This window comes from Rattus rattus, chromosome 6 (genome assembly GCF_011064425.1).
Source record: "Rattus rattus isolate New Zealand chromosome 6, Rrattus_CSIRO_v1, whole genome shotgun sequence".
NCBI lineage: Eukaryota > Metazoa > Chordata > Mammalia > Rodentia > Muridae > Rattus > Rattus rattus.
Window position 1 is genome coordinate 149,508,168 of NC_046159.1, and position 23,151 is coordinate 149,531,318.

Genomic DNA, 23,151 nt, shown 5'->3' on the forward strand with positions numbered 1-23,151 from the left:
TGCCTAAGCACCATGCCCTTTTCTTCTTGTCCTCATCAAAAAATACCTCAATTCGATTTTGACCTGAAAGAGAAGCCCTCCATATTACCAAAGTGAAGACCGAATAAAGAGCCACCACCTCTGTCTCACAGCCCTTGAAGCACCAGGAGCTGAGGTCGTGTTTCAAACAATACTGTTCTGATATTCCCCCAAATTTTAAAGGCAAGCTTTAAGATGTATTACAAGTGCAAATCTTGTCTTATTTCATATCTCGCTATGGCTCTTGGGTATTTCCAATCTGTGTATTAACTTATCACCTTTAAGTTTGTTGAGAATTCAGGGGACTTGTTCCTGTGTGATAAATGTCTCTCAGATTCATTACATTTCAAAAATCACAAAGCACACACAACTTCACAGCCATGAGGACTATTCCTCACGTTCTCTCATTCTACCGTTATTAAAGTAAAGGAAGGAATTTATTAATTAAGGCAGCTCTCCTCCCCTGTTAATGGAACATAATTTCCTCTGTTAGCGTTCTCTAGTGATTCTTTTCCGCTTCGTTTCAAATATTCCAGAGATACCTTTCCTTGTCATTTTTCACTCAAAAACTTTGAATATTCTAGCTTCATAATTTCTATCCTATTCTTGTATTGTACACAATATATCAATTTTGGACTTTAGATTTAGATGCAATGTAATTTTAAAGCATTAAGTCTACCTTTTCAAGTAATTCATATTTCCCTGACTGGCCTCCTGAGAAGAAAAGACACAATTTTCTTTTAAATGGTAAGAAACCATGTCTTTACAGAATTGGGACTTTATACTTCCTCAATTAATTCATGATTTTTAAAAAATCAGAAACATTAGATTTTAAAAAAATCTAAACCATGACATTAACTTTCCCATGTTCTAGCATGTTCTGGTTTGTATTTCTATCCTGACTTCAAATAAATGGAAACATCGGTCAGCAGCTCAAAAAGTATTGATTTTTCTAATAACAGATACACTTTTCCTCTCTCACTCACACACGTACATACACATGCACATCCTAACATAACACTTTCACACACATACATACTCTTACATATATATATATATACTCAAGCCCACACACATACACATATAGACTCACATAAACACATTACACGCACATACAAACACAAACCCTTATATATATGTACACAGACATTCACACATACACACAAGCACACATGTGTGCACATGCACCCCTAAATGGCTGTTTCAGTACTTTATTATCTCATATTTTGAAGAATTTATAATTCAGTTATGTGTACTTATTAAAAACAAATTACAGTAGTAGTTGCCGATGGTTCAACTGTCAACCCTGATGTGTTAACGCTTGTACAGTAGGGTGTGATTCCATTTCTGAGTATGTCTGCATCCAGCCCTGAAGGGAAAAGTCCACTCAACTCAATTAAAATGTTGGATCAATAGAATGAATTTCTTAATGAGAATGTTTAGGTTCTCAAGAAACTCAAGACATCTTCAAACCCTACAGTGTCCACTACCACGGCTAGTTCCATAAAGGAGCAGAAACCATGGTGGGAAAAGTCAGTTCCAGGGAGACTTGTAGCAAAGAAGGCTAGAGTGGTGATGAAATAAAAGCTGGGGAGCTGCGCCTCTGTCTCTGCTGTCTGGATCCTTAAAGGTGCTGATGTGACAACTTCAGCGCCCAGCAGCTGCCTCTGGAGCCCGAGAAAAATGGGGAGAAAGATAGAGGCTTTAGGGAAAATGTGTAGTTTCTCCAGATTATTATTTTTCCCCTTTAATTGACCCTATTACATATATTAACCGGACAGGGCATTGGGAAGGGCTCAGTTTACAAACTACTTTTAATGTTACTTTTCCATGTGTCTTTTTAGACTTGCGTTAGTTTTCTTAAAACTACTTAAAGAACTAAAACTTAGAAAATTGTCCACACCTCTTGTTTCTGTAGGTTATATTCATTTTGGATTGGGATAGACTAATAAATTTAACAACCAAAGATAGTATTCCAGGCAGTAACACTGTACCCATATGCAACAGTCACTGAGCAGGAAAGATGTTCTAGTACCTTCCTGTCCTGGACATATCCTAGACTGGGCACACACTCATCTCCACACTCTAACAGATATAAACTTCCCAGGTCATCTAACATGATTCCTATAAATTGAACTCTACAGCTTCTTGCAGAGAAGAATGTCTATTACCCTCCGCAAACTACTAAATATAAAATAATAATTTCTAAAATCCAAATTGTTCTCCTTTTCCAATAAACTAGAAGCATATTCCTTTTCAAAATATTTATCACCCATGTTTACTTACAAAGTATGTAAGAAGATGAAGAGAAAAGAGATTGAATTTAATGAACTTGGTCACATGGCAATAGAAATACAAAGCACAGAGCTTTTCTGCAGAGTAAAATAAATTTCGGAAATATATATGGTTGCTAGTTTCAGTAACTCTCAAATCAACAGTCTTTTCTCTGGTTTTAAAAAGCTCAGCACTTCCTCCCTCCACCCCCCCCCCCCCCCACACACACACACACACACACACACACACACACACACACACACACACACACACACTTCACAATGTAGCTTCTGCTTTACATAATGAAACTCATGTGTCATGTGTCAGGGTTCTTCTTGGCTATTCTCGGTTGCCAACTTGACTGCATCTGGAAATAGCTGAAACCAAATGGCTGGGGACACCTGTGAGAGATTTTTTTTTGTTTCCTAATTAAATCCTTCGAAGTGGGAAGACCTACTTCTAATCCAGATCGTTTGAGGTGGGAAGATTCACTTTATTCTGAGCACACCTTCTAGATTTTGGTACCAGAAGAGGTTCTAGAGCGACAGAATTATAAGGATACATTTTTAAAGTGTCTGGAATAGGCATTCCAATTTGCAACACCTCCAGTCATTGAACCCTCTCCTGGGGGCTCAAAGAGTACTGAAAGCTCTTGGTGTGGAATGTTCTACAAACATGGGGAGGCAAATGCACTTGGTTATCTTGACTCTCCTATTGTGAGAGGAAACAGATTTCATGACTCTGTGTATCAACATTTTTAACAATTTGTGGAAAAACAAGGGAAATGATGCTGCTGCCCAGTTTTCTTTTAGCATCTCTGGATAAACTGACAGAGAAAAAGAATGATCACTGTGATGAAAAATATTTAACCATCTAGCATCTCAACAATGGACAACAATGGACTCAATGATGAAATTGACAGGCTCCAAATGTATGTGAACAGTCTAAAGGACTCTGTGTGTGACCTGGAAGAAATTCTCCTCTCCAGAGCTCAAGTTGTGTAAAATCAAATGGAAGCCTTCATTATAGGGCTGGCTGAATTACAGGGGAAACGGAAGTCCCAGGCTTGGAAGGTGTCCAGGTTTAAATAAGGACATTAGTTGGTATAGAATGGGATCATGTGACAGGATAGGGACGTGTGGGAGGACCGTACTGAAGTGGAGAACTTTGAAGTCTCAGATTCTCACACTGTCTCTACCCTCAGCAGACGTTGTACTTCCACACGGACGTCCTAATATTGCCTTTTCCACCTTTGAGCAAATTAATCCTTCATTATCTACTAAGCCAGCAGTGAATTTCTCCAAAGAAGATGCCAGGCAAGACAATACTAATATCCCTTAGGGCCTACCAATAGGCGCCTCTAGAACTATAACAAGACTCAAGGCAAATCAGACTCCTAGAGGAGTGATAGAAAGTGCAGTGTGCGAGGAACTGTGCTGCACTACTAAGGAGCTTAATGAATTTGCTGATCCATTTCAGCAGAAGTCTGGGGAAAACGTGTGGGAATGCATTTTAAGGGTAAGGGATAACAGTGGAGGAAGGAAATAAAACTAGTTATTGATATGAACCCACTGAGTGGTTATCACAAAATTGAAAAGGGTGTCAAAAGTTTGTTTGAATGGTTGGATGAAGCATTTTCCCAAAGTAGGCTTACTAAAAAGAAGTTAAAGATGCCTGATAACCCTTGGCTTGGTGTTGAGGGAGAAATTTTAAGGCTCAAGTAAAGTGTAATGCTAGAGTGGCTACAGTGTGCAAACCTGATGCTATAAAACCCAAGATACTGAGAGAGGCACCAGCACATTTGAAGAACTTTGATGTCACTTTTTCTTGTTCTAGACCTTAGGGTAGGAGAAATTGCTGCTCAGTTGGATGAATTAAATACCATGGGTTTAATAGGACCAGGTGACAGAACTGGATCACCAAAGGCAAATTGATTGTAGTTACCTTAATGGGCAGCATAGACCAAACAGTGTCCATAATGGTCAATGGCCTGACACCATCCTAGTCAGCACAGGCAAAATGAATTTTATGGTGACATGACTCATATGAACTTTCAGTAGTGGCTAATCAATCGTAGTGTTTCCAGGAATTAAATAGATAAGAACCCACTGTAAACGTAACTTTTATTCACCTGATGTAAGTATCATCTCAGAGGCTTACTACCTCGGTCTGCAAACTTAAGGTCTAGTCCTGCAAACTTCTGGCCTCCATGCAATCTAATCCAGGCCTAGAATGGCTTTAGCCTCTGAGATTTGCTGCTGAATAAGCTCACCCTTCCTATTTCTTTCTGAGCTCTGACTGGCTTGCTCAACTCAGCTGTCCTGGTTCCAACTCCTCTCCCAGCTGACTTATTCAATCAGGCTTTTCTTTCACCCTCTGAGTTGCTCTGCTAGGCCTTAAACCAATTCTAATCGTCTGACTCCTCATTCTCCGGCTTCTTCTGTCTTTACCTGTGTCTAGCTTGTTCTTTCTTCAATCTGTCTCTGTGAAGTTCTCCTGGTAAAACTGCCTTCTCCCTGTCTGTGCCGCTTCTACTCTCCCTGTCAACTCTACTGCACTGCTCTTCACAATCTCTACTGTACTCCTGTACTGTACTCTCTTCCTTCTGTACTGTCTGTCTCTCCTTTAAGTAGCTTCCCTTTTCTTCCTCTTCTCATGATATTTGGGCATATACTATTTTGTCAAATCTTTCTCTGATTTTAGACATCACTTTCAAACATTGGTGCATCCTTCTATACACTAACTTTACCTTCATTTTGTGGGGGATTAAAAGGGTGTACTAAAGGATTAAAGGTGTGTGCTCATGGTTGAGCCATATCCTAACTAGAAACAGATTCAAATATCCTGTAATACCCTACTGTACTTTTGGTTGAGCTGTATAAGCTAAAAGGTTCTCAAACAAATGTAAAAAGTTTGCATTGGATCACGCAGGCCAAGAGCTGTCTCTCAATGGAAAAATAGACAACTACCATAGTAGAGCCTTGCTCCAAAATTCCTCTCTTCTGATTCACTTACAAGGTCTGGCCAAAGGTTCCAAATGGCACTCCTATCTGCCACTGAAACCTATGGAGTTCTGTTAAATCATATGGTCCAAGCAATATGGCTGCCTGTACAGCACCCTCTATAGGACAGCTCATGCAAAAGGGATTCTCAGCCAGTGATCACATTTGAAGACTTGAGCCCGTTTGCAGAACCATAAGCCCTTGAATAAAGGGATGGTTAGGTTCTCCTGAGGAAGGACCATGATAGAATACCTGACAGGTTTACTGTTAGGCTTTTTCTAGCCTTCCCCCAGCAGGACCTGTGACCTTTTATAAGGGTAGTGGCACACTGGAGGAAAGGAAACAATCATACTTACCAAAGTCTGTTGTTACCAGTTCTGAAATGACCCTGATTCCAGTAAACCCTAAGAACCATTATGGACCTCCAACTAAAGTAGGGTCTTACAGAGTCGGATGAACTGGAGTTGTAGTGGAAGTCTGACTCACAGTAGCTCCAGTGGGTCCCAAAACTCATCCTGTGATTATTTCCTCATCCCGTGTGTGTGTAGTGTGTGTGTGTGTCTTTGTGTGTGTGTGTGTGTGTGTGTGTGTGTGTGTGTGTGTGTGTGGCATAGATATACTTAGAAGTTGGCAGAATTCTCACATTGGTTCCCTGACCTAAGGGATGGGAATTAAAGTTGGAAAGGCTAAATGGGAAGCCTTTAGACTTTTCTTTGCCAAGAAAAACAGTAAATCAAAAACAAAGTTGCATCCCTAGAGAAATGGCAGAATTTAGTGCCACTGTCAAGGACTTGAAAAATGCAGGGATGGTGGTTCCTACAACCTCTCCCTTTTACTTTTCTATCTGGCCAGTTGTGGAGAATGACAGTTGACTATTGAAAATTCAATCAAGAAGCAACTCCAATTGCATCTGCTGTACCAGATATGGTGTCCTCATTTGAGAAAACTGACACCTCTCCTGATACAAAGGCGTATGCAGCTACTCATCGAGCAAATGTCCTTTGTTCAGTAGTTGTCCGTAAAGACCACCCAAAGCAATTTGCTTTCGCTTGACGAGGCCAGCGATGTACTCTTACAGATTTCCTCAAAGATATATTAATCCTCCAATCCTGTATCATAACTTATATTGAAGGGATTTTGATCATCTATCTCTTCTACAACATATCGATTTGGTTTGCTATATATTAGTAACATGATGCTAATTACTCCAAATGAGCTGGAAGTAAAGGTTGTTGTGCCAGGAAGTATTCATGAACCCCAAAAGACCACCAAGAAGCTGATACCCATGCAATTGACTTAGGGCCTCTCATCATGAGCTGGGTATTATGTGATCCACCAATTCATAAATTGATACATGCACAGCAGCAGTCCATTATCAAATGGAAGTTTTATATAGGTAATTGGGCAAAGTGGATCCCTAAGAAACAAACAAGTTACATGAAAACGATGCTCAAATGTTATAGTCTGTACTTTTATTACAATGCTGTGGGCTACCAAGCAGGCACCTATAATCTCACAGGGTGTTCCCTATGATGGGTTAACTCAGGAAGAGAAGACTAGGGCCTGATTTGCTGTTAGTCTTACATGTTATACAGCACTACCAAGAAGTAGGCAACCGCAGCATTCCAACCCTTCTGGAACTACCATGGAGGGAAATCTTGACCTTGGGTAGAACTTTGGGAAGCTCGCACCATCACATTTTGTTTAGAAGGATATTTGGACACATGAGTGACTGTTGACCAATTCACGGCTGTATCCAATCAATTGGCTGGATGGTCAGGGACTTGAAAAGGACATGATTGGAAAATTGGCAAGAAAAACATGCTGAGACGAAGTATGTGACTAGAACTCGACAAATTGGTGAAGAATGTAAATGCTCATCGAAAGGTGACTTCAAGTGAGGAGAAGTTCAATAATTAAGAAGATAGGCTGACCCATTCTGTGGACAGTCAGCTCTTTCCCTCAGCCATTTCTGTTACTGCTAATGGGCCATGGATAAACTGACCGTGATGGCAAGATAAAGGTTAAATATAGGCTCAATAACATGGACTTCCACTCACCAAGACGGACCTAGCTTCAGCTGCTGCTGAAGTGACAGATAATGCCATTATCTGTCAATAGCAGGAACCAACACTGAACCCCTGACCTGGCACCTCTCCCTGGATTGAGTAGCTAGCCACCTGGGGGCAGGTTACATTAGACAGCTTCTGTGGAAAGAACAATCCTTTGTCCCTGTTGGAGTAGAAACTCAGGAATCAATCACTCCCCCAGAAGAAGAACCAAGACCTACTGTGGTGTTTGCTGACTGTGGAGGAAATACAGAATGGATAGTTAAGAAGATCGTTATTAATACCCACTAAGGCCACATGACCAGTTGCAGAGACGACTAGAATAAGCACGACTATTGTACTTTGTTAATGTATTTGAACAAATATTTGTGTTTTTCTCAATTTCCTCATCATGTAATGTAGCATAAATTAGAGATAAATAGTTATCATATTTAAAATTGAGATACTAAAAGAATGTCCCTCAAAGGAAATTGCCACCTATTCTAAATTTGTAGTACATTGGTGTTTGTTCAAGGAGTAGTTATATTGTGTTAAGTGTAATTAAGACCTGGTTTTAAAAAATGACCTAGTTAAACATAGAATGCATTGCAATTGTACATAGTATAGTAAAATCATGTCATGTAATTATAACCTAGTTATTATTGTCATTTGGAAATTAAGCATGACAAGCATATATAATTTTGTGTTAAGTTGGCAAAAAAAAAACATGTTGTGCATATTATGGGCTGTCAAGTCGACTACATCGAGAATTATCCAAAACCCAAATGGCTGTGCACACCCTTTTCTTTTCCTAATTAAATACTTTAAAGTGGGAAGAACCACTTCGACACAGATTTTTGAGGCAGGAAGATATATCTTTAATTCAGGTCTTTTAGGTGGGAAGGATGTACCTTTAATCTGGACCACATTTTTCTACTGGCGGCCTATATAAAAGAACACAGAAGCTTGTGCCTCCTTTGCCGGCTTGCTTTCAGTTTTGCTAGTAAGTACATTCCTCACTGGCGTTAGAGCCTACATCTTCAGGATTGTAGTGTATCCTGAAGGCCAGTGGAGACATTCAGCCTTGTAAACCGAACAACCAGATTCTTGGGCCCCCCTCGGGTACACAGTCATTGTAGTATTAGCTGGACCACAGGCTGTAAGTCATTCTGATAAATCCCCTTTGTATGTAGGTAAATTCATTCTATGAGTTCTGCTCCTCCAGGGAACCCAGAAACCCAGACTAATACATCATGTTAAGTTGAAATACAAATAACACAGAATTTATAGTCTACATTTTAATCTTGTTTCTAGTTATTCTTTAATGAGTCTGATAAGACTATTAGGAAGCATTGTATCTGAACAAAGTTTTACTTATGCCAAGATACTAGTGGAACAAAAAACATTTCCATAAATGACTGTCTGCTAAATATATTTGGATAATATCATTACCTTGAAATGAAATAGAGCTATAAAATTTATACTGATACAAAAAAGGCATACATTTTACTCTCAACTAAGTGGCTTTTGACTTTATTCTCCATTCAGATCTTTGAACTCTTCTGAATTATCTTATGGAAAAAATGAAGTCATATTTCCTATGTTTAATCTGAGGTGAAAGGAGTTAGCTTCATTAATAAATGTCTACTTTATGCCTCGGTACTTCTAAGGAAGTTTGGGGAATTTAACAGTGCTAGTTTCCTGAGGATTTTTTTTTAACTTTTTTACTACTCTTTAAAGAGAGGTCATTCCTTCTTTGTTGAAATATTGTTTCAATTGCTAATGGAAGAACACTCTCACTCCAGTTTGCAGGATGTCAATGTGACATAAAAATGTCACAAGAAATAAACACCTATGCTAGATGAATTTTGTTCCCCTCAACCACAAACATGTCCAGGAAAAATTACACTGAATACATTCAAAAGTGGTGATGTTTGTATTTAAAACTAAAACCATATGAAGAAATGCATTGGATCATTCCTCCTGGACTCCACCTATATAGTAAATGGTTCTACATTGATAAAACACTAAACGCACATAGGCTATGTGCCTCCGCCTTCGTCCGGATACAAGCAATCTGGGGCTTCTCTAGCGACAGCCTAAAATGGACATGTGTGCAGAGGCATGCTTGCACATAGGTTCTTCCAAACTCCAGCTGGCTGGAATGTTTGGGAGAACGATATCCTTGATTGGCATATAAGAGCTAATCTCCCCTCTGCCCCCATCTAGAGGTCAAAATTGTTTCTGTCCCTAATGGTTCACTTCTGAGCCATTACCAATGTAGTATGAACCTGTAAAGTGCAGATTCCCAAATAGGTGGAGGACGAACTCTTCTACTGAACTGTTTTATGAGTTGAATTGTGCCCCCTGGCATTTCATAATGTGAGATTATTTGGAAATAAGGCTACCGTAGCTATAACTAAGATGAGTTCATACCGGATAGCATGTGCCCCTGAGTCCATGTTTGCTATGAAGGCTGAAGTCATATGCCACAAAACCAAAGAACCAGCAGAAGCAAGGTAAAGGCAGAAACAAAACCAAATTGTGTGTGTGTGTGTGTGTGTGTGTGTGTGTGTGTGTGTGTGTGTGTGTGTGTGTGAGTGTCAGGATTTGACAGCCCTACCAAAACATATTATGTGCTTAGGACTACAGTTCCTTTGACTCCATATAGTACGTAGCTTCCTCCCCTGGCCTTCATTAGCCCTTCAATAAATGTCTATAAAAGTAATTAATTAATAAATTACTGTCAGTCTCTGGCTGACCTTTTAAGGGGCTCTCCTCTGAGAGTTGTGTCAGATATTCTTGCTTCAACTTTCTATGCTGTCTTCCTGGAAAATTCTGCCCGAGTCTTTCTTACCGTGGGACGTCATTTAGCAGACCATCACACTAGACTGTGTGGAGTGTACTTCTCCATCTCCCTGTCCAGTCTATGGCTAGGAAGACGGTGCATTCAACTGCACTAATTCTTTGACTCACTCTACCCAATGGAAGTAGAATGATTGGCCCAGGGATCCTGTTAGAATAGAGCTTTGGCTTACTTAGCTCAGAGTCTCTTCTTTCTAATCTCAGAGGAATCTAGTCTTTCATATTGCAACACGATGTTGTCAGATGCAAATGCGTCCAGCCCCATTTTCATTCCCTCAATGAATCAGGCTGCAGGCAGCAGGTTGGATACACTTGCGAGTCTAAATATTCGATTTTGCTCCTCTGGAAATAGGTTCTGTCCGCGACAGGAAGGCTTCCTCTGGTTTAGTGCTGCCAATAGATAAATTAGCCTGCTTCTGGGATCAGCAGAAAGTCCAGACTCTCACTGTGAAATGTATTTCTACGTTAGCCTTTATGAATAGCAAATGTGCAGGTTATGATTCTCCATTCGTCTCATCCTTTTTTTTTTCCATCTTATTTTGTTCAAATGGAGGAGGCAGGTGCTACTTATTGCTTCCCTCTCAACCTGAAGCGCTTGATCAAAAAGACTCGTTCTCCTCTCCATTAAACTCTTGTCAGGTATTTTGCACACTCTAGGAATTTAATTCATGTTTGCTAATGTGGTAATTGACTTAAGATAAAGAAATTAGTCTATGCAAGGGAGTCAAACTGGGAAAACCTGATTGTGTCATCCCCGGCACATGATAAATAACACTTAACCAACCACGTCATTAAAGACAGTTTCCGTTTGCAAGAAACATTACCCATTTCTTTTGTGGGAAAAATGGTATCAGGCAATTACAACACCAAGTTTGTTTTTGATAGCAAACTTTTCAAAGTTTTATTTTATTCATTTATTTAGTGTGTGGGGCTTTTTGTTTGTTTGTTTGTTTGATGGGACTTTCCATCTGTTGGAAAGTTCCTTATTGAGACAGGGCATCTATGTGTAGCCTGGCTCTCTCTCTCTCTCTCTCTCTCTCTCTCTCTCTCTCTCTCTCTCTCTCTCTCTCTCTCTCTGTGTGTGTGTGTGTGTGTGTGTGTTTATAGTGGAGGTCAAAAAACAACTTTCAGGAAGGTTCTTTTCTTTCACCTTATGGGATCCTGGGATTAAACTCTATCTTCATACTTGGTGGGAAACTCCAGCTCACTGGGTTATCTCAACAGCTTGAGTGAATTCTTCATTTGCAATTCTGTTAGCTTTCTTTCTTTGATTCCTAAGGAACTGGCTTCTTTACCCATCATTCTCCTGTGAATACCACTTTAACTGAGAGAGACATCACCAAAGATTGCGACATTGTTGGTGTCTTGCAGTTTTGGGTCCTTTCTGTCCGGGACCCTTCAGAAGCTTTGTCCATGCTTCCTTCTTTCTTCTTTCCGTGCTGTGTCAGGGTCTGATGAGTCACCTCTGCATCCGGGCTGCTGGCCAGGCTCCTCCTGCTGGCCTCCTCTTTCTGTGACTGCTAAGTGTTGGGGTAGCTCAGATCTCTGCAGGAAAGAGTCTGGTCTCCATGAAGTCACGCTTGGCAAATACCTTCACTCATGCCTTAAGTTATCACACAGTTGTAGAACCCATGTCTTGGTGCTTACATGTTGTAACAAGCCGTGCCAACAGAATGTAAAGACCAGAGCAGTACGTTCTCACATTGCTGCCTCTATGTTAAAGGGTTTGAATCCATCAGAATCACTAAGAGACTACATCTCAAGAGACTGTATTATTTTCCTTGTTTCTGCTCTTCAAGCCAAGCCAGTAAACATCATTCGTTTCTAGGTTTCCTAATTCTGAATAATTTACTACTACTCTCCATAAGAGAAGAAATTGACTTAAACAGTTTATTTTGAGACAAAGACTCCATTCTACATTACTAATTTATTAAGTGATCTTTTATTAATTTGTGAATTCCTAAAAATAATTTATCCGATGCATGCAAATTCATGTAAGGAAAATTTCTCCTATCACCAACCCATTCAAAAAGATGACAGGCAGTTTTACATTTTTCCCAACTATGGAGCTATGCACAGTCGTATATATGGACATATATGCATATATATATATATATATATATATGTGTGTGTGTGTGTGTGTGTGTGTGTGTGTGTGTGTGTGTATACATATATGATTACTAATTTTATCCCCTGAAATTTAGTCTTCAGATCACAATTATAAGTACTTTTCTAGGTCAGTAGGTCTATAGATATAATTTTATTGTTTTTAAATTACGTCTTTTACCGTGATTCTGATAAACAGTATACTGAGCATATTCTGATCTATTTGAAAGGCCTTTATGCCAGTTCCAGGATTTTGTTACAACAAACAACAGCATAATAAATATGCAGCTGTATATTTCTAGATGCCTTTATTTCTAGAAGACATAGTTGCAAAGGAGGATAATTGAATCAAGGCTCATGTGTATTTTTATGCAATTTTTGGTTTTTGTTTTTGTTTTGTGTTGGGGATTTTTTTTTTTTTTGGTGTTTTTTCGGTCTTGTTTGTCATTGGTTGTGGTGGTGGTGGTGTGTCTGTGTGTGTGTGTGTGTGTGTGTGTGTGTGTGTGTGTGTGTGTTTCCTCCTATTCCTATGATGGCATTATCACCCTCACATCACCAGTTGTTATGTGTCTTGACCTTTGAACTTTAGCACTACTCTCCTTCCAGCTGAAGGTCACACTGTCCTCTTGTAGGAATGCCTGTGGTGTCTTCCGTTTTCTTTTACACTTGGGTAATTCTTGTTCTGCGTAGTACTTGCCCTCCTGCTCTCAAAATGAACACTCATGTTCTACTGTTACATTAGAAGAGCAAAAGCGTGAGTGTCTCAGAAAATAGACATTAGGAAGTAGGACAAGAGTCATCCTGCTAAGTTTGTCTCTTGACCAAAATTGTGTGCAGCAGTGCCATTCCAAGAAAACATACCCCGAAATTATCTTACTTATCTGTTCTCTGATTTACCTCCTGAAGGTAAAAGTAATTTTACCTTTCGACTTTTACTTTCAAAATCTGAACTTTACGATATAGGAGCAAATCCTTTTTTTTCATGTATTTGTCTGCTCCTTTAAGAACATGCCTACCTATGAGTCTCCAAGGGTACCCACCAGGCAGCCCACCAAGTCTCCGCTTTTGTAAATTAATTTTTTACCATTGCTACATGTCCCACCTGTTGTGTACAATAAAGGCAGATGTGTGACAAAAAAAAAAAAAGAACATGCCTTTGATAAACATTCCAAATTTCCCATAATGTAGTGAATGCCTTTTGCATTTAACTGTATTGCACTGGATTTAGGTTTTCTTGCTTTCTGGATTTGTCTTTCTCCCTGTATTTTGAGATCTACATTCTGATCAGTTACCAAGACACAGGGAGAATAATTCTTTAAACAGTGTCCATATTTAAGACACACATAGCTCATCTGTATTCAGAAGTTTGCTTGCTTAAGTGAGACTTAGCTTGTCCAGATACAGGATTCTCGGCAGGTGAATTTCTTGGGTAACTGTCTTTATCGATTCTCTCAGGCTAGTAAAGAGGCTATTCAAGTGTCCTCGAGCTCAGCATGGCACAGATGAAGGGTGTGCTCTTGTTCTGCCGTGGTCGGGGTTTGTTTGTTTAACATACAATCATGTTTCCTGAATGTGTAATCTGTTCATAATACCTTCTAATGTTGTGATAAGAAATGGTCATCTAGGTGTATGTAATGATCTATGTTTCATTAATCTGGCTTTAGATGCAGATTAAACCAATACTTATGTGATTTAGGTAAAATTTCCTCTATTATTACTAGCCTATTTCTTACTCACCTGCTCCTTTATGTGCACACGTGTGCCGTATATGATACATGCCCATGTGCTTGTGCCCTTATATGTACTCAGAGCCCAGAAATGTCTGTCAGACGCTCCACTCCGGCCCTCTCCACTCTCTTCACTTAAGACATGGTGTTTTCTTAGACTTGATATTCTAAACGTCATAGTCTTTACACATGAAGTTCTACACCTCATTTCTTCTAAGGGATTTATCTGTTTTAGGTTTTGTTCTGTTAATTTTCCATGGCTACTGTCACAAAGTACTAGACACACAGTGTCTAAATCCCTTTCAGTGTATTACACTCCAGCTCTGGAAGTTATACATCTGAGGCATGTTGCCACAAACCGAAGTCAGGATGTGATCAGAGTTGACTTCCTTCCTTCTGTCCCTCATGAAGGAGTTAGCTCCTGGCCAGTTCTGTCCTGTAGAGATCACCATGCTCAAAAAGCAACCAGACTTCAGCATCTCCACCTTCTCCATAGTCATGTGTTCATGTTTTTCATGTCTGCCACTTTGCCTTTTAAGATAATTGGTGATTGTCATAAAGCTACTTGAATAATCGAGGGCAGTCTCCTGTCTCCAAGTCATTTCTTTTGAAACCATCTGCAAATATCCTTTTCCCATATGAGGTAAATATCCTCGTGACCTAAGCATTGGGACACGAACATCTTTAGACTATCTATATTCTGTCTACCATCCCTGTGTTAGGAAAAGTTTCTTTCACTTCATCCCTCCTACTAAGGAAGTAGCCGTATTTAATTAAATGAGAGTCAACCATGAGGAGTGAACAGACAATCCAAATTAGCTTACTGATAATCTTCACAGCTTGTTTGTTGCTGTTATATCTGTTCAGAACTGTTCCCTGCTAGCTTTGGTAGTATTTCATGGTTGGTGCAGCACATCCATACTCCCTGGTCCCCATACACACACACACACACACACACACACACACACACACACACACACACACACACACACACACACACACACACGTTTACTGTTGCTGGAACAATTGACCACATTCTCTTCTTTTCCTTCTTCTTGCAGAATCCAGTGAACATGAAGACAAAAGTGCAGGTGCCTCAGGGGAGACCCCCTCCCAGCCTTACCCTGCACCCGTGTACAGTCAGCCTGAAGAGCTCAAGGACCAGATGGATGATACGAAGTCAACAAAGCCCGAGGAGAATGAGGACTCCGACCCATTGCCTGATAACTGGGAAATGGCCTACACAGAGAAGGGTGAAGTCTACTTCATTGAGTAAGTCTCAGGTGTTCCTTTGGACCTTGCCCCAAAAATGATAGCAAGATATTAATGCTGTTACTACAGGCAAAGAAAAAATGGGAGTATCATTACTTCTGTTAACAACTCAAAAGGAAATACTGCCTCCATGAAGCTAAGGGTCTTACACGACAGCTACCTGTTATAGCAAAGAGTGAATTAGGTGACTATAGTCTGACATTCCTAGCAATGGGATATTAAAGAGACAAATCTCCATTTGTTATTTTCAGATTAAAAAGACTCCAAGGCAGAGGTTCTCAACCTTCCTAATGCTGTGACTCTTTAATATAATTGCTCATGTTATGGTGACCCCCAACCATAGAATTATTTTTGTTTCTACTTCATAACTAATTCTGCTATTGTTATGAATCATAATGTAAAATTTTTTTCGAGATACAGGTTTGTCACAAAGGCTATGACCCACGGGTTGAGAACCACTTCTCTGAAGAGGTCCTTAAAAATCATTTGTTTGCCTCCTTCATAATATGCTTTTGGCGAGATATGCCTATTTATTCCCAGAATGGCCACCATTATGTTCAGGACTTGGGGAGAATGTAGCTGGTTCAAGCAAAATATTTGCATGTCAGAAAGTCAAAAATTTTAGCACATGGCTCTAAGGTCAGGTCTCAATACAATAGTCTGTATAAGGATAATTCTTCCTTCTAGTGAGCTCCATTGTGATCGTTACGTGTCTTCCTTAGTTTCTTTTGAGTGTTAGTATTGGGTGTTGCTTACCATTCTTCAAACATACCAAAGAAGGAAAATATTGATCATTAAGTCACACTGATGCTCAATCCAGTCTATCGTTCTTTCCAAAGTCTTCCCTAAAATATTTATTTTTATATACTGCTTTAGCAATATGTCCAGCTTCCCAATTTTTGTTTCCATTAAAACAGCTTTGAAAATCGTAATCAACACAATTGTACATATTTAGCAGCATAAAAATATTATAATTTCATGCATGTATGCAATGTATAATAATGTTATCAGGGTAATTAATGTTTCCATCCTCTCATATGGCATTATTTGTGTATGTTGAGAACCCTCAGACTCTCTCCACCATCTTTACATAATGGATAATTAATAGCTCTAAATTGTAGCTGCCCCACCGTCTCATTCAGAAAAAAACTTGATGCAAAATTAAATCATTGATATGACTAAGACGACCAAAATGTTGATCGGAAATAATAAAAGCCTGAAACTATCGCAAGTATACGGCAACTCATTCCCTCGGAATTATATGAGCCTTAAAGAAAAAATAATAGAAATTGAAATTTTCAGTTTTGGGAATAGATTAAAAAACAAGTACATATGCTCTGACTACTCAAGATAAATATTAAAACTGTGCTCCTTTTCCCAACCTCCAGTGATTTATGACTTAGATCTCCATAGGCAGAGCCCAGTTGTGAAATTGAAATGTTACCACATACCAATATTTAATTCTCACATGATGCTGGAAACTTTGATACATGTGGCCCAAGGAATCCATAATCAGGTAATTACTTGGTGCTCTGCTTGACTCCAGCATGGATGAGAAATGCAGTGTTTTATGGAAAACGAATCACTAACCTCTATATTCCGGCCAGCAATTATAAATTTATTTTTTTAAGAATGAAATCACTTGCATGGCTTTTATTTATATAATCAATAACACTGAGCATCTGTTATCAGTTAGTTGAAAGGAAGAAATTATGTAGATTTTGTTAAATAGGACCAACTAAAGATCCTAGAAACATGATTTTGATATTGAAATCATTGTAGATCATAAGTAAGACACTGGTGTTCATAGCAATAAATGTTTGGTCTTATGAAACTGATACAATACATGTATTTTTATGTAATGACGGATACGTAAAGATATGTAAAAACAATAAAATAAAATATATTAGCACAAGTTGACTAAGGAATCATTTCTATATGTTCCCAATAATGTAATTGTAAAAACATTCTCACTTTATGCTTACAAAGGGAACTTTGCTCTTTTAATTCAGTCAGGTTTGGGGGCTGTGAGGAAGAGGGATTTTGGAAGGCAGATGTCATGCCCAACATTTGTAGTAAATAATGAACTCTATCTGGGCATGAGAGGATGTAAAAAAAAAAATGACCCTACTAAGCTTCTCTTCAGTTTGCCAGTGTTATTATCCAAAGACACCAATGTTTTGTTTTTGCTGTCAGTCTTATTATCAGGATAGAGAGGCAAACGGTCATAAACAGTAAACAACAGTGGAATTTTACTGCTCAGTGAAGGATAAGCCTAGACGAGACTTAAGAGGCTGTCTGATTTTTCTACTGCAATGAAGAGATTCCATTGCCAAGGCAACCTATATGAAGAAAAGTTATTGGGGCTTGCTTACAGTTTAGTCCATGACCCTCACGGTGGGACACATGGCAGCAAGCTGGCATGGTGCTAGAGTAGTGGCTGAGATTTACATGTGGAGAGAGCAATGAGTCCGAGAGCTAACTGGGAATGGCCCTGGAGCACTAGCTGAGAGTTTACAGTTTGATCCACAAGCTAGAAAGCAGAGTGAGAGAGATAGTTAGTTAGAAAAGGTTGGACATCTCCAGCAAAGACAGACTTCCTGATCCTTCCCAAGCAGTTCCACCAACTGGGAATCAAGCATTAAAACAAGAGTCATTCTCATTCAAACCACCAGAGCTTAAAAGGAAGTAAGGTAACAGTCTTGGGAAGTTATGAGAAGATACATATGCATGAGAATATACATACAGTGGTCCTGGAATGTATTTATCCTTACAGTGACCTCAGCTATGGGTAACTTAGAGGTAATCTACTCCAAAAATCCTTGAAAATAGTTTCTTATTTTTTATTTTCCTAGCTCACTCGCTCTTTTTGGAGGTAAGGAAGGAATCGGCATTATCACTTTTTCTCCTTCGAGTTTTTTGTTTTGTCTCTTAATCTTTCCCATAATAGTCAAGGGAAGATTCCATCAGAAGTATATTGGAAACAGAGATAGGTTTCAGTGGGAAATTAAGACAGAATGACATAAACAATCCATTTCAAATGTGGCCAGTGACACCACGGTGGACATATCTAGGATGTAAGGAAAATAAAGATGCTCAGAGTGCATCTTCAAGACGGCGCAGGAGGCAATGTGGGGGCTCCGTTCTGTCAGGTGCTGCTCGGAGTCAAGCAATCCCACCCACTGTTCACACTGAACTTGCTTCTACTACGTCATCTTCCCATCCTCTGTAATGGTCAGTGTGAATCCACTCTGTGCGGCGAGCTCAAGTACCACAGGGAGGTACCGGAACTGAGGCGGGACCCTGTATTCTTTGGTCCCCCCATTTCCACACCAATTTCCCCCTTTCCCCTCAGCTCCACCCTTACCCTTCTTAACCACGATTGACAGAAACCAGCATTTCCACTTAATATCTTCATGTCGCAAGTACTTTTGCTGCTGATATCACAAGGAATTTGAGAATAATTCTCTCCTATACGAACTCTCAGGAAACACGTATGTTAGAGAAAGAGACTGATGGACAGGAGTTGATGGACAGCGAGAACCCTCAGTACTGAGTGAGCTCTGATGCTTCCCAGAGAAATCCTGGGGCACAGTAAAGGAAGCAAAGCAAAAAAGACAGGTGCGGAATGCATGCAAAGCTCTGACGGCTAATTAGCATGGGCATTATGTATAACTTTTTTTTCTCATATGGATTAAAAAAAAAACCTTCAAATCTCTGAGTAATTGTCAGAAATACCAATTTTACTTTCTAATTTAAAATAGTTTATTTAAAATGCAAATGGAGGTGTCACCCAAATCCATTAGATAAATATTCAAGCATTTTAAAAGTAAAAGCAAGAAGCAATAAAAAAGGGGGGGGTAAAGTAAGGAGGAAACAGGAGATGAATGAAGGGAAGAACTTTCCTCAGAGAGAACTTGCCTTTCCTGGATCCTGATGGTCAGTGCCTGCAGCCCCTTCCCTGCCTGTCATTCTCAACACTGATAAATAGTTCCCAGGGGGCTTGGCAGGGGCGGGGGTATCTTCCCCCCCATCAGATTTTACTGAAAGTCTGTCTCCTGTACAAAGAACAGTCATTATAAAACCGAAAATAAGTGAGATCTCTGTTTAAAATTGTCAAATTTATTTTTAATCAGAACTCTACCCTGAAACATTAATAAGTATTACAATTAAACATGAACACAAGCATTGTAGTTTTAACTAAGGTGACAAATAATTCTATTTGTCTTTTATGCAATAATGTTTGAAGACATTTACAGGTTTTGTTTGGTATCACAGAATAGCTTATAAAGGTCAGTCCTTTAGTTTTTTAAATTTTTAAATTTTATTTTAGTGTGTTTATGGATGTGTCTGTATGTGTGTGTCTCTGTGTATATGTGTGTGTCTGTGTGTGTATGTGTGTGTCTGTGTATTTGTATGTCTGTGTGTGTCTGTGTATGTGTGTGTCTGTGTGTGGATGTTTATGTGTGTATCTGTGGGTGGGTTGTGTGGGTGTGAATGTGTGTGTCTGTCTGTGTGTATATGTGTATGTGTGTGTCTATGTTTGCCTGTATGTATATATGTGTGTGGGTGTGTATGTGTGTATATGTGTGTGTGCTTCTGTGTGTATGTATGTGTCTGTGTGTATATGTATGTGTATATATGTATGCATATATGTGTATGCATATATGTGTATGCCTGTGTGTATGTATGTATACATGTATGTATGTGTCTATGTGTGTACGTGTGTCTGTATATGTGTGTATGTGCATGTGTCTGTATTTGTGTATGTTCATGTGTCTGTGTGCATGTGTGTTTCTATGTGTGTGTATGTGTTATGTATGTATGTGTGTGTATATGTGTGTATGTGTGTATGTCTGTGTGTGTGTGTGTGTGTGTGTGTGTGTGTATATATACAGTTAAAGAACGTTAAATAGGGCATTGGATGCCAGGGGCTAGAGTTACAAGCAGTTGGAAGCTACCTACCATGGATGCTGGTAGCTGAACTCAGGTCCTCTGGAAGAGCAGGAAGCTCTCTTAACTGCTGAACCATCTTGGTGCTCTTGGTGATGTTCTTTAGAAGTTTTGTATTTAAGAGATAAGTTCTGTTGTTCCCACACTGTTGAATTAATGAGCCATTTCTGTTTCCCACATTACACAGCTACTTTATTCTTTAATATGAGGTAAAACTACTTTTTTCTTTCATTCTCTCATACATTACACTCAACCACTGTTTTCCCTCCCTCCTCTCCTCCCTGTCTCACCTCTACCTCCATTGTCCCCCAGATCCACTCCTCAGTTTCACTTCAAAACAAACAAACAAACAAAAAACAGCAGGCTTTCCAGAGATGACCACTGAACATAGCACAAGAAGATATAATAAAGACGAGGCACAAACCCTCTTGTCAGCACTGGATGAGGCGCCCAGGAGGAGAGAGTGTCCCAGAGGCAGGTTAAAGAGTCAGAGACAACCCACTCGCACCTCTGGTAATCCCACAGGAGCACCAGGCTCATCCAGCTGTAACGTATGCAGAGGACCTGGCTCAGACCCGTGCAGGTTCCACGTTTCACCTCAGTCTCTGCAAACCCCATGATGCCTGGTTAGGTGGCTCTGTGGCTGTGCTCTCCTAGTGTCCCTGACTATTCCAGCTACTATGGTCCTTCCTCCCTCTCTTCACAAGGGTTTTCCTGGCTTTGCCTAGTGTTTGGCTGTGTGTCTCTGCATCTGTTCCCAACAGCTGCTGGATGACACCCCTCTGCTGACAATTGGGGTTAGGCTACTCACTCATCTATGAGTATATGAGTATATAATTAAGAATAGTTTCTTTGATTTTTTTTCAGTCATATTTTGTTCTTTCTTGGGTCTCTGGATTGTCCAGCCTCTGCTTCCTGGCCGTGCAGGCTATGTCAGGTGTGGCACCCTACTAGGAGACTTCCTTGGTTACAGAAGAAGGCTAACTCAGGCTTCATAATCTCCATTACAAGGAGACTTCACTAGGGTCACTCTCTTACATTTTACTGTCTTTCTGCTGTACTAGGTTTCTCCATCCCCCTCCAGATGCCCCACAATTCCAGGTGTCTCTCCCTCCGTCCCTCCCAACCCATCTTCCTGATCCTTCCTGATCCTCCCAACCCATCTGCACCTGAGAAATCTGTTTTACATCCCCTTCCCAGGGAGATCCATGAGTCCCCGCTTGAGCCCTCCTTCTTACTCTCTGGGTCTGTGGAATATTCTTTACTTTGCAGCTAATGTCCACTTATAAGTGAGTATCTTCCTGGTTACCTCACTCAAGGTGATCTTTTCTAGTTCCATCCATTTGCCTGAAAATGTCATGATGTCGCTGTTTTTAACAGCTAAATAATATTCCATTGTGTAGATATACCACATTTTCTTTACCCATTCTTATGTTGAAAGACATCTACTTTGTTTCTCCTTTCTAGCTACTATGAATAAAGCTGAAATGAACATGTTTGAGCAAGTATCATTCAGGTAGAATGGAGTATTCTTTGGGTATAAGCCCACAAGTGGTATAGCTGGGTCTTGAGGTAGATTGATTCCTAATTTTTAATACTTCCTTAGGTGAGTGATAAATAGAATTTTTTTTTATCATTTACAATGACATGTTAGTGGGGAGAAGGGACTATCTTAAGATAATTTTTAGCAAAATTGTTTTAAATTACGAAGGATCATATTCTCCCTAACATACTTTTAACGATATTAATGACTTACATCTGACAATTTTGAAAACTATAAAGGCTGCTAGTTTCCTTGACTCAGCATCTTTATTAATATATTATCCCTTATAATAGGCACCATATTCATTATAAATTCAAATGAGAAATATGCAAATGTGATTTTGAATGATTTATCCTATATTGAAAAACCTGTTATTTTTTTTCAGACTGTGTTTAAATTACCTTAACAAAAATAGCTAAATGTTAAACATTCACACTCTGTTCATTTAATCCTCACTTTATGAATGTGAGGCTTACATAAATCAATAGCTACTTGCCAAGAATCTGCACAACCAAGAAATGATCGAGCCAGTATTCTTCTGTTTACTTAACAAATATTTACTACATACATGCGGTGCGTCAAGAACAATTTTAAACATACACTAGTCAAGGACAAGGATCATGGTTGCATGCTGTACAGCGCGTGTTCAGGGGCCTTGTTCTTCAAGGATCTACAATATTGTTTAGTCTGCACATAGCATCCCATAGCTACTTTATAAAGGGCTTGATCCATCCTTGTTTTATAGACAAGGTCCTGAGGCAGCCTTGGATGAAGTATCAATCTCAAAGTTCTATAGCTGTCCCCTTAGGAAGCTATTTTCATTGTCCCATACTCCCTCCAATACGTAAACGAACAGCCGGAGTGAACTTTCATGTTACAAGTGTTTTTTGTTCAGTACATTTCTTGACCAGAAATACCCTCTCCAAGAAGCTAAATACTGCATAGAGAGTAGTGGCCATGGGGTTAATCTCAACCGGCATGGTTTGGGGAACCCATTAGAATGTTTCTTTGTTTGGGAGTCAGTTTAGTTAGTGACACAAGCCAGGCTGCTCTTTGGCCAAAACCAAAGAAGCAACAAGAACCTATTGTTTATTACTGTCTTCAAGAATGGTGTGGGCATCATGGCACCTTAAGTAATGCATTTGTCAATGAAGGCCTTTGACACTGAAAACACATATGGGAAAAATGCTAGAGTTGTATCTGGTTTTCAAATCTAGACACACACATGCGCGCACACACAAACACACAGACACACACAAAGTTGTGTTGCTATCTCTCTATCTTGTTATGTTTAACTAAATCATCATTGACCATATCAAGAAAAAAAAAACTTCCCACTTGTT

At 39.5% G+C, this 23,151-nt stretch overlaps 1 protein-coding gene across 1 annotated transcript in view; it reads left to right on the plus strand.

Moving 5' to 3' along the window:
• Magi2 (membrane associated guanylate kinase, WW and PDZ domain containing 2) overlaps positions 1-23,151 on the plus strand; it is a 1,438,642-nt gene that overhangs the window by 939,573 nt on the left and 475,918 nt on the right. The window contains 1 exon segment of the mRNA XM_032907059.1: positions 15,102-15,312. Coding sequence (XP_032762950.1) covers positions 15,102-15,312 — 211 coding nt within the window.